This window comes from Eimeria acervulina, genomic scaffold, assembly GCF_000499425.1.
Source record: "Eimeria acervulina Houghton genomic scaffold, Eah_scaff335, whole genome shotgun sequence".
Lineage (NCBI taxonomy): Eukaryota > Apicomplexa > Conoidasida > Eucoccidiorida > Eimeriidae > Eimeria > Eimeria acervulina.
The window spans coordinates 1-11,248 of record NW_013547456.1 but is presented as its reverse complement, the minus strand read 5'-3'; the positions used below and the strand labels follow the sequence as shown (position 1 = coordinate 11,248).

General features: G+C 48.3%; 2 protein-coding genes across 2 annotated transcripts; both read left to right on the top strand.

The window, feature by feature from the left end:
• Positions 1-3,638: 3,638 nt before the first annotated feature.
• EAH_00033530 (oocyst wall protein COWP, putative) lies at positions 3,639-5,143 on the top strand (the record flags this gene model as incomplete). Its single annotated transcript, XM_013392234.1, has 3 exons — positions 3,639-3,848; positions 3,906-5,027; positions 5,084-5,143. The coding sequence occupies 3 exons, from the start codon at positions 3,639-3,641 to the stop codon at positions 5,141-5,143; spliced, it is 1,392 nt and encodes a 463-aa protein (XP_013247688.1).
• A 2,391-nt stretch (positions 5,144-7,534) lies between these two features.
• On the top strand, positions 7,535-10,046 carry EAH_00033520 (hypothetical protein, conserved; the record flags this gene model as incomplete). The annotated part of the gene is made up of 2 exons (XM_013392233.1): positions 7,535-7,617; positions 8,969-10,046. 2 exons carry the CDS (start codon positions 7,535-7,537, stop codon positions 10,044-10,046), a joined length of 1,161 nt encoding a protein of 386 aa, XP_013247687.1.
• Between the last annotated feature and the right edge of the window lie 1,202 nt (positions 10,047-11,248).

The following is an 11,248-nucleotide window of genomic DNA, read 5'->3' as shown; positions in this document are numbered from 1 at the left end:
CCTTCCTCTTCATGCAAAGTGCCCGCAACGCTTACTGCCGTTACTTTGAGGCTTAGCGGCGTGAAGCTGCAGCACCGTCAGCAACACGGGGAGCTGTACCATCTATCAGCCTACTAGTATTTTAGGTACATTGATCACTCTCTTCGTGAGGAACAAACTATTAGTTTAGGGGACTTCTACGCCAAGTAGCGGTACTGCATTGCTGCAGAGGGATCATTTTTGCTGCTGAGAGCAACAAGCAGCAACTGTGGCGAAGTGAATTTCAGCTGTTTCCCATGGTGGTCTTCGCAAGAGGCTTCAAGAAACAAATTCGAGAGTTTTAATGACACCGTACATTCTGCAGCAGAGCCTGCAGCTGCAGTTGCAGGTGTAGGCAGGCCGTCTGTGCGTACGGGAAGTCCTATTGGTAGAATGCATAAGTTACAATGGCCGTAAACACCGAAGCAAGCAGAGCCCAAGTCGGGTTGTCCTGCACTGAGCGATTCATCACGCGTGCGAACCGCCTGAGCACTCACCAGAGTCTGCTGCCGCATGGCAGTGGGCGCCTTTGAGCATCATCGCAGACTCTCGTTTCTGAATGCTTACACTTACACGTGTCTGTGTGACTCACAGAAAGGAGCATTACTTACCTTTCCCGCTTGCTGCGGAAATAGGCAACTAAGTTACGCCAGAGATTCAACAGCCTGAATGCTTTTTCCAGTACTTGAGAAGGAGTAACAACAGCGACCGCTTACCTACACTGAGCGGAAGGAAAAGGCAGACTCAGATTCGGCATGGCAGCCTTGCAGTTGGCTTTCGACTGCGACGGCCCCACGACAACTTCAGGAAGACACCACGAGGAAACGTCCTGCCAAAAGGCGCACGGTGATGGTGTTTTACAGAGGCTGAATGCGCATAGCTGTCTGCTAGTTGTCTGCTATACCAACTCCCGGCCTGAGATGCTGGGGCTCAGAAGGCACCAAGCAGTGGTGAGCCGACCAGATGCGCTGCTTTAGTGTTGAAGTCGCCAAGCGTTGCTGCAGGGCTACTTCCGTGTAATTCTCTGTTTTATACATTACAGACAGGCTCATGATGATTGTGCGGTGACTTAATCTGGTGAGGGAATGCGGATGGATTCCTAAGGGAAGTGCAACGACTCCAATAATGAAATCCATAAAAATGGTTTATGTACCAAAAGGCCAAGTTCCCCTTCGTCTCTTTCAATCCAGGTGCTCTTGGAGAAACCGCGTTGGAGGTTGAGGCGGTCAATTGTATAGTAGTTAGAAAGGCAGAAGACGGCGTCTCGCAGAGCCATGCAGCCAACGGTGTCCCAGGCCGTCCCGTCGCAGGCCCACAGAAGTTCGTTAAAAACATCTGAAGTGGAGGATCAGCGCAAAGTGAAAAATACTATACGCCGTTATCCACACCACGCTAGAGGATACCTGAGCAGTGGCATTTCACCTCAACAACGTTACCTTTAGCTGGCTAAGTGCTGTAGCTGCAGGTGTAGCTGCAGATGTGGCTACAGCTGTATCAGTACCCGATTCCTGAACTGTCAATATGTCCTCCAGCATCAGACTGCGCGCCTCCCTTAGGTCGCCAAGGTGAACATGCGGAAAGGCTCCACCCGCTCGTTGTGCAGTTGCTGCGCCTATCACGCCTTCACACATGCTGGATGGAACGCCTCTGAATGCTCCCTTAACCTACACTCTGATAACCCTTTGCTAGGTTCAAGATAGGCTCTGCTTAAGCCTCAGTGATACCGAGGATCTGCTTCAATTCTGCCCCTTCTGCATCTATGTATGTGTGGCCTGCGGCTTTCACTTGGCTGGCATTGGCAGCGGGGTTGGTTTTGGAGTGAAATCTATCTCCCTAGAAACTGCTGCTTTCGTAGGAGATTACCACATGCGTGAAACAGGCAGAGGACAGAGAGGCTCGGTAAGGACAGAGGCTTCATCCCTCGTAGTGCTCGCGTTTTCTCGCCCAGTAGTGACACCTCGCCTACATAGCTTAGTGCGCTGTCTAAATAGTTAGTAGTGAGGGAATTCCACTACACAACAGCTTTGAGCATTGCCCGTGGATTGGGGAGAGCGCCGCAGCGGAGCCTGCAATTGCATTCTAGCCCCCAACAAGGCTCGGGTCCAGTGCACCACAATCGACACAAGCCGAAATGCGTCATCTACCCACGGTGACTCCGCGCAATTAGCTTTCGGAAATTTGTGCTCCATCCTTCAGCATTATTGGAACGGCCCTCCATGCGGAATTGACTGACGATAATTTTTCACTTCCTTCAGGTGGCTCAGGTGACTGCTGCCTGTCGGCAATCTTCGACTGCTGGTTCACGGGTCAGCTCATGTTTCACATTGTTCCAGTGCCGTTGCTAAAGCCGAACCGAAAAACAGTGAATAGATTTTGCAAGAAGGATGCGCGTGGAAAAGGGCCACCCACTCCGAAATGGAAGGTCACCTGTATGTGTCGCTGTGAATATCTGTGTGTGTGAATATCGTCCGTCCGAAGCTTGCATGGCAAGACGGTATTAAAGCTAGTCGAATACACCTGCACAATGGGGGCGCAACGTGAATATCGCCACCTCTCGTATGCTTCAACACTGTGCATCGTTTATCCTGTACCATACGCGAGTTCGTGCGGCCCATCCCGTCAAACATGATTCCACCTTACGTATTACAGCAGAAAACGTATGACACGAAATCAATGTCCCAAACTGCTTTAGGGAAGCATCTTAAAAAAACGGGCAGACGACCGAAACCACTGCAAAGGAGTTCCGGGTCTTTCATGCGGGCTACCACATCAAAAGGTAAAAATCCTTATGCACACATATAGCGCTTCTCCGAGTGACCCGGTCACATTGTTCACTGGAACTACGCCGCCAATTGATTGGCGTCGTAAGAGCCTCTATGCTCAACGGCGCGTAGCTTCCACAAATGTGGACACGCGCAACGCAACTATTCATGTTTCGTCTAGTTTTTGTTGAGAACCTACGACGAGGGTAACTTAGCTGCTTCCACTGTACACTGCCCGATCTACATAGGGCTTGTCGGCAGCAGTGGATCATATGCGGGATTCCAAAACCGGGCAGTGCCATTCGCTGCACGCCGACGTCACAGACGTTGCCTCTTAGCATTCCAAGGGAAGAAATCGCATTTCGTTGCCGGTGGGACTTCTGTACTGCTTTCGCACAGCACGATCCACACTCTTACCAGTCCTTCGTTAAAATCAAACTGCAAGTGAACCTATAGTAGGATTATCAAGTCCAGCGCTGAAACACGATAACAAAAGTGTTACTCATAAAACCAGCGCAAAACAGTTGACCTCATTTGACTGCTGGAGTATTGCCTTCACCGCGCACAAAAAGCTTCAAATTGTGCTAGACTGATAGTCGGGAAAAAGGCGAGACTGAAGAATTGGGGTGTCAGATCCAGTGTATCTGGTCTGCAAAAACATAAGGACCCCTTGGGAGGGCAACAAAAACAGATATTGTGGAAAGTGGCGGTCTTTGAAGGCCAAAAATCCGGGATGTCTGTACAGCTGCCAGGAATTGTGAGCATACAGTGTGCTGAACTGCGCCCTGTTCAGTTCTTGCTTTTGTCAATCAGTTATCGGTTAGCCTTTTTTTTCTATCGCTAAATCCCTTTTTTATAATGAGGCACTATATTATTGCTGTCACATTGTTTTGTTCGGCCACTGGGTCTCGTTCCCTAACGGCTGGAGACGGCGATGCTAATGAGGAAAGCTTTGCGGAGGTGGTGATGCGACAGCTGAAAGCGATGCCCCCAGCAAAGTGCTCTTGCCAAGATGGATACACTCTCACTGACGGAACGTGCATCCGGGCAACTGAAAGTGACCCACAGGTAAACGGTATTGGATAATATCAAGCTTTATACGTTCGTAACGAGACTCCTCTCCAGGAAATATGCCAAACCGGGAACATGGTGGACGGCCTCTGTGTCATGCCCGCGCAAGCTGTGCTGCAGTGTCCTGATCACTACATCACGGTTTGCAAGAAGAAGGACGGAGCAGAATCACCCTGTTGCGCTAAACCACAAACGGCCGAAAAGATTGCTCGCTGTCCAGACGGAACTGAGTTCCAGGATGGTCACTGCACAAGGCTTCTTGCCCACCAACCCGTCGCCGAATGCCCACTTGGTTTTGGCCTTTCCGAGCATGGAACTCAGTGCATCAAAGAAGAACTTGGAATGCCCGCTCCCACTTGCGTTCCACCGGATGTTCTGTCACCGGAGGGAGATTCTTGCATAACAACAACAGAACAAGGATTTGAGTACGTTTGCCCGGACGAGTATGAGTGTATCTCTCACACCATCAAGAAGAAGAAGAAATACAGCCCGCTGTGTTCCGCATGTGCCAAGACAACGGAGGCATTGCCAAACTGTGGATGCCCTGAAGGCCTGCAGGAGGTTGATGGCTTCTGTTATGAACCAGATATTTATGCTCTGTGCCAGTCTCGAAGGGCGGTCCCTCGAAAGCAGGCACCCTCCAAGAAGCAGCCAGTATATCCATCAAAGGAAGCACCAGAGCCAGAGATCGACTGCAAGCCAGTCGGACCCGTCACATGCGAATGTGCACTACCGTTTTCTCTCGAATGCGCCGGAGACCTGTGCAGATGTCTCCATCGGCAAGTGCTTCCCACGATGCCCATCTGCAGAGGAGAGATTGACGAAGCTGGGAACTGTCTAACTCAAGCAAAAAAACGCCTCTTGTATACTTGTCCAGAAGGCTTCACATGCGATGTCGTGGACAAGAAGGGCCAGTGCCAATGCACCCGAGTCGTTGTCGCTGAGCCCCTCTCCAGATGTCTCACAGGAGAGCCCCACGACAACAAGTGCATTGAGGTCATTAGAGAGGAAAAGGTTGTGGAGTGCCCACCCGGATACACGGAAAAATGCTGTGATAATCAATGCTCCTGCACGAAGACACACTTGGCCGTACGACAGGTCAAGTGTGAAGATGGTGCAGTTAGCATTCAAGGACAATGCGCCTACGTCTCCAAGCCCTCACCCGGATGCTTCGAGGTAAGTTACTACTCATTCGATGCACTGCAGCCTGTTCGAAATGAATACCATCCCAGGGTACGCTTCGAGGGGATAGATGCATCCAGGAGTACATCGTGCCGCCCTCCTGCGGATAGAGTTCGAGCTTTCCATGTGACCTCTGCGCGTATCGAAGTAGTCCCAATCCAATCGCATCAAACAAATCGCAATTGTTTTTGAAAGTTCGATTTTTTTGAAAAAGTATCGGCTTATGCATCCATTTTGCGAGAAAATTGTTCAACTTCCTTAATAGCGTCACGTTGAGCAGTCAACCGGCTGTGTAGGTCAGGCTCAGACAGGTCTGGAGACAGCACTTTGTGCATGACCAACGACCCCGCTGTAAACGAGAGAAATCCTAGACCAAGGGACCAGAGGTAGTCTCTAAGTGCTAAGCCAGTCGCCATTGTCGCCCTGTGTGAGTGAGTTAACGGAGTAGGTGTAATGCGCCTGCAGAGTGCGGCCACGGAAACCTTGTGAGTACAGACCCACGCAGGCTGAACAGAGCTGTTGTAGTCCTCCACTCTGACCTTGCGGCAATCCACACGTACTTCTATAGTTACACCCTTGAAAGTGCCACGCAGGACTTCCTTCTAGAATTCCGTTAATGCGTTTCAAATATTGGAGTCGACAGAAAGACTACTAAATTTAGATCGTTCATCCTTTAAAACTGTTATTCAGGCAAGCGCCTGCGTTTTCCGCTGTGAATGTCCAGCCCCAGTAGTCGCATTGGGGCTGGACATTCCTATGTATGGCAAACAGCTTCAAGCAGCAAGTAAAGCATTAGAAAAATTAGTTTCAAAGTCTAAAGATGTAATATCCCATTAAATATAACAAATGTCGGTGAGAAACTTCGGGTGAGGGCACAAGGGCTGACTTGTCCTTGAGAAGTTGGATCGAGGTTAAAAGCGTTCTCCCCGATGTCCGCGGGAATAAATTCAAAAGTTACAAACAACACTGATTTCCGATAGAAGTTTCTGTACACAGCATGTAGGCATACGAAACTGTTCACTCGGCTCCGTCTTCGCAAGCTTACTCAGGATCGCGCTGTGTGGGAGCCGTGAACCGCTGGCTAGCAAAATGCGTGCTGCGTGCGGAAACTTCTACCGAAAATCAATGCCGTTTGTATCTTGAATTTATTTCCCCAAGTAAGTCACGAGGCGAGTTAGCTGTATGTTGTGTATATCCATCCGTCTCCAACTTTCCAATTCATTCTCATCTGGGGGGAAAATTCAAATTAGGCGGGTTGTAAATTATCCGTGGAACGAAAGGCATCGTTGGAACTGCATACCTGAGGATTGTCTGTATTGGGCATGTGCCTTTTGCTCACCGTACTAAATCCCATAGCCCCAGAATAGGCACAACTCCCCATTTATTGTAAACTTATTTGTAGCTGGATCGTAGAAATCCCGAGATGGTCATCGTCCTCCTCTACCATGGTTTGTCTAATGCTGGTACGAGCATTTTCTACTGGCATGCGTGTGGAAATGGCCATTTAGGCTTCTACGTTACATGCTGCTGTGTGTGTCAAATACCGGCATAACTTACGTTTGCTTTCATAGGCCAAATGCTGGGGCTCTTAAAGCAGAGTGAGTCAAGAGACTAGTTAGCTGTCTGTTGGGTATATACATCCCTCTCCAACTTTCTTTGAGACTCCGATCTGATTGCGCGTCAACTTCCACAGAAGAAATGCCAATTGTGGAATGTTTGCGTGCGTAAGTGTGCTGGGAGATGAAGACCAACGTGCTAGGAAGCCTGCTTATCTAGCAATTCGTCCATATACTGCTGAACAGTACAGAGCAGGAGCGGAGGGTAGTTTCGAAGCGCGGAGATTCAACCTGTTCCGATCAGCTGTTGGATAAAACTGGCAAACACTCGGGCAAGGTGAATTGTCAACTTCGGAACTCATCAGTCGGAAAGCTTGAATGAACCTGAGTATCCGTGGCACAGTGCAGTACCTAGCTTGCCACCATACATGCACTGTGTAATAGACATGTCGCGTGATATTTTAGAACTGCAGCTAACAATACTGTTGCGCATTTGGTTCGCTTTCACAATCCCCCAATCTTTGTTTGTCTCAACCTGGAAATTGGGGGAAGTGCAGTAGGCGAAACATGTTCAACTCGACCTTTCGGTTCGCCTTGTGGCACAGGGCGCCCTCGAGGTGAAGGAGCGGCTGCGCATATGACGGTTATAATGTGCACAAGCTGTTTAGCGCAAGAAACAAATCAACATAATCACGAAAGAAACAGACTGCACTTGGGCAGTCCCCTTAGGAAAGGCGGGGTGGTCTTGCATAGTACGGCTCATGCGTGTCCGGAAGCAGCAAAATGCAAGAGAAAAAGACCACTAGAGAATAAGTACAAATTAAATTCGATTGAAATTACCATTTATTGAACCCCGTCCTTTTCACTCAAGGTGAGGGAGTGCTGCGGTGAGGGTCCTTCAGGTGCACGGTGCTCATTCATTCAACTTCTGGCCTGAGTGCTAAGATGTTCGCCTTCAGTGTATGGGTTGGCTTCTATGCGTGCCAGCTCCAGGGGACTGCTCTTCGAGAGCCCAATAAACAGAATAAGTTAGTAAATGGCTATAAATTGACAACTGTTTAAACTCAATGACTTTTCAGCACTGTAAACAGTTCTATGCGCGTGATCAGCTGTCGAGGCATACAATCATCCCTGAAGGAAGAGAGAGAAGCGATGAGCAAGCCGATATTGAAAAATAATGCTCATGAATAGTGCAAATGGCTTGAGGTATATTACAGGTGCAAACAGTCAAAAGAACAGAAGGACTTGCTGCTGGCTGCTGCAAAGGTGGTGCTATAGTTGCAGACGCCAATGCAGAAAGAAACGCGCAAAACCCCCTGGAGGGCAGTATTGAAGGTGGCGAACTTTAGACAGACGAAGAAGACATTTTGAAGGAGAAAGCGGAAAAGGTAGCCGATGATTCCACAACAAGTGCAGCAGCGGCTATGACTATGTCTTCTTCGAAAATCAGCAGGACAGGGGAGAACCGACAAAGGGGAGAACAGACAAAGAAGCCGCAGAATGTTCACAGTCCATAAAAACTTGAAACATTTGCAATTAAAGTTGTCGTCAGACTATTGACTTTAACAGTGCATTATGCAGAGTAGACACTCCTAAAGAAACCACATCCTTCTTCTTTTCCTCCAACCATACAACAACATAGATGCGCCCCACGAGGCACAAGGCACGGGCCCTAAAATACAGCGAAGGCGGCCTTTAGTTGATTCACTATTCCCTGGAAGAAGGGTCCGTTGAGAAGTTCTTTGGTTTATTGCACGACGTCATGAAGCTGTTGGTTAGCCCCTGCACAAAGAAAATTTATTCTCTCTGCAGGGGCAGCCAGCACAAACCGGTTTCCCAAGTTGCCGGCGGTTCTGACCCGTGCTCGGGTTCCTTGCAGTGAAGACATGCACCGCCAGTTCAAGAATATCCCTTTCAAATAATCTCTACTAAGGGTTTAGGAAAGAAGAACAGCAATTAACCATCGTGTTCTCGTTTCCTTCTTAAAATTCCAAACCAGGGAACCGCCGCCGACAACACCTGAGTGGCTGGTCTACGGGCGTCCGTCGTCTGATGCAACAACAACGCCTGCCTTGAACTGCGGCCCCGCCAAGACAACGGAATCCTTGAAAAATATGTTTTGTTTTCTTTTCAATAAGTACATTTGAAGCCGCCACGAACAATCATGCTTTGCCGAAGGATCATCTGATATAGCGGGTTATCGTTGGCGCCGGAGTGGATCTGTGCCGAGACCAACAGGTCTGCGTTTCCTCTTTATTGATTCTATTTGATTGAATTTTTCATTGATATATCTTCTTATTAGGTTATAATGAACTCTTTGAGCCCTTTGTTTCGTCGATCTGGGGAGGCTCCTTATTTTTCATTTTTTTCGTGTTTCAGCTTGCTGTTGCTGGTTTCGCAAGGCACATGTGCATTTGAGAAGTGGGAAAGGCCCTTAGGCTGGCACCCACAGTACGGGCCTCGTTATGTGGTCTATTGGGGAGGTTCAGCAGGTTCAAAAGAGCCTTCATTGGGTACTTGTACATACAGTCACTACGCTGTGCGTCTTGACGATACAACGACTCCTCAATCTCCTTTCGAAGATTACATCCTGGCCTCGTTCTATGAAGACTCTCTTTTAAATGGATCTCCTCCTCCAGCGCAAGACGAACAACAGGTTCTTCTTGCACAGTTGCCATTCTATGAGCCGCCGCCAACTGCACGCGGGCTGCGTCTTAAAGTTCCGGTGGGGGCTTGGAGCCGAGTGTTGAGGGCGCTCGAGACAATCGCCCTCGAGCTTTGTTTAGAATTCCTGCGGCGGCTGGGTGAGGTGAAAGAGCAGCCATCTGCTGTTGTTGCTGCGAAGCTGGAGACGGAAGGGGCTCGTTTGCTTGTGTTGTTGCTAGAGATATTCAACTTAATAAACAGGGAGAGGGAGTTGTCTTCTGAAGACCTCTCAGCAATGATGTCTGATAAACTTGAACTTTTTTCTAAAAATTTGAAAGCTCAAACTAACTGGGATTCAGAAAAATACATCTATTGGCTAGAGGTATCCTCTCAGGTGACCGAAGAGGGTCTTCCGTATTATATTCCAGAGATGGAGGCATCTATTTGGCTTTCTTCTTTAAGTGTTCTTTCTTTGTCTTCCGCCGCTCAAGATGGTCCTTATAGCCGTATTCTCGGTCTCTCCCCTTCTCCTTTTCTAGACTGTGAGCACTTCATATCTTCTCAGGCCTCTTTAAACCTTGCGGGAAAGGAGGCCCTATGCATCGATTCCTTCTTTGCTGGAACGATGGCTTTAAGAGGTGCAGCAGCTCAAATCATAGCGATCAGTAGTGAAAGAGGAGCGCCTCTCATCGAGCAGGCAGCAGCACGTCTTCGGAGAGCAGCAATGCCAACAGCAAGAAACATTACTCCCGAAAGCCCCTTCTATCCAATTGCCGCTCAGCTCTTGGAGGGTGCAGCAACAGCAGAATAATAATAAGAATAACAAACAAACAACAACAGAACTGCAACGCCGCCAAGCCAACTATTCTCAAAATAACCCCCTTCAAAGACCTGGCCTCCACGCTAGCTAGCTGTCTCGGTGGCGGTGTACAGACAACTAGCCACCGGTAGCTGCAGCTAGCTACGACTAGCCATGGCTAGCTGCGATGATGTGCCCACAGTACGGCTGCCAGCTTCATTTATTTGACTCCGTTAGCTGGGTGTTGGCGCAGTGCCATGCCATTTGTTTTAAATTCAAAAAGAAATTAAAGTCTTTCCTTTTGTCTGCATGCGCTGACTCTTGAATGCGCACTCATGAGTCCTGAGGTGTACAGACACCCTGTAGCGTATATCCCTTTACCGTCTTGTAATAATGTTGAATATAATAATATCAAAACGCAGTAGTGGAGTGTATGGACAGACAGCATCGAGCGTACATAGTGCTGCTCTTCTCACTTTCTCTTTCTTTTTTGAGGGCTGTCTCTCTCCTCTCGGCTTTTGCAAGAAGAGGTATTTACGCGTTTGTTTGTATGCACAGACGGACAGACAGCCACAGCAAGAGGAGTGCAGGAACCTTTAAAGAAAAGAATTTGATATTGTATAAATGCATGTGTACAGACAGACGGATAGTGAATTTATTCGCTTCTCTCTGCCTTCAAACGCCCCCTCACAACTTCTTTAGCGTGGTGCAGGCTGTTGTCTATAAGCCTTTGTTTGTTTGTGTAGTATTTAATGTTATAAAGACTATCATTCATAACTCCTAAGCCTGCACAGCCAGAAGGATGTATGAGGGCTTCTTTGCTGAGTTGCAGATACAGCACCTCAGCTGTCTGTCTCTGTCTCTCCACCGAGGAAGCAATCATTTCTATTTTCTGTTAAAAACTGAGAAACAAACACCAAAAACAACTCCTACCACAACGAATAGTGTGCATATGCACCTCATTGAGGCATATATATATATATATATATATAAGGAATGAGAGAGAGAGAGAGAGAGAGAGAGAGACAGAGACAGAGACAGAGACAGAGAGCGAATACTGTGGATATACACCTCACTGCGGCGTATGCACACCCACCTGCCTCCCCGTCTGCACTCAATCAAATGCATTCGCCTTTTATATGCATATAACAGGTGTGTGCGTACACCATGCCGATGTTGCGTTGCTCGCTTCGTTACTGCATATATATATATAT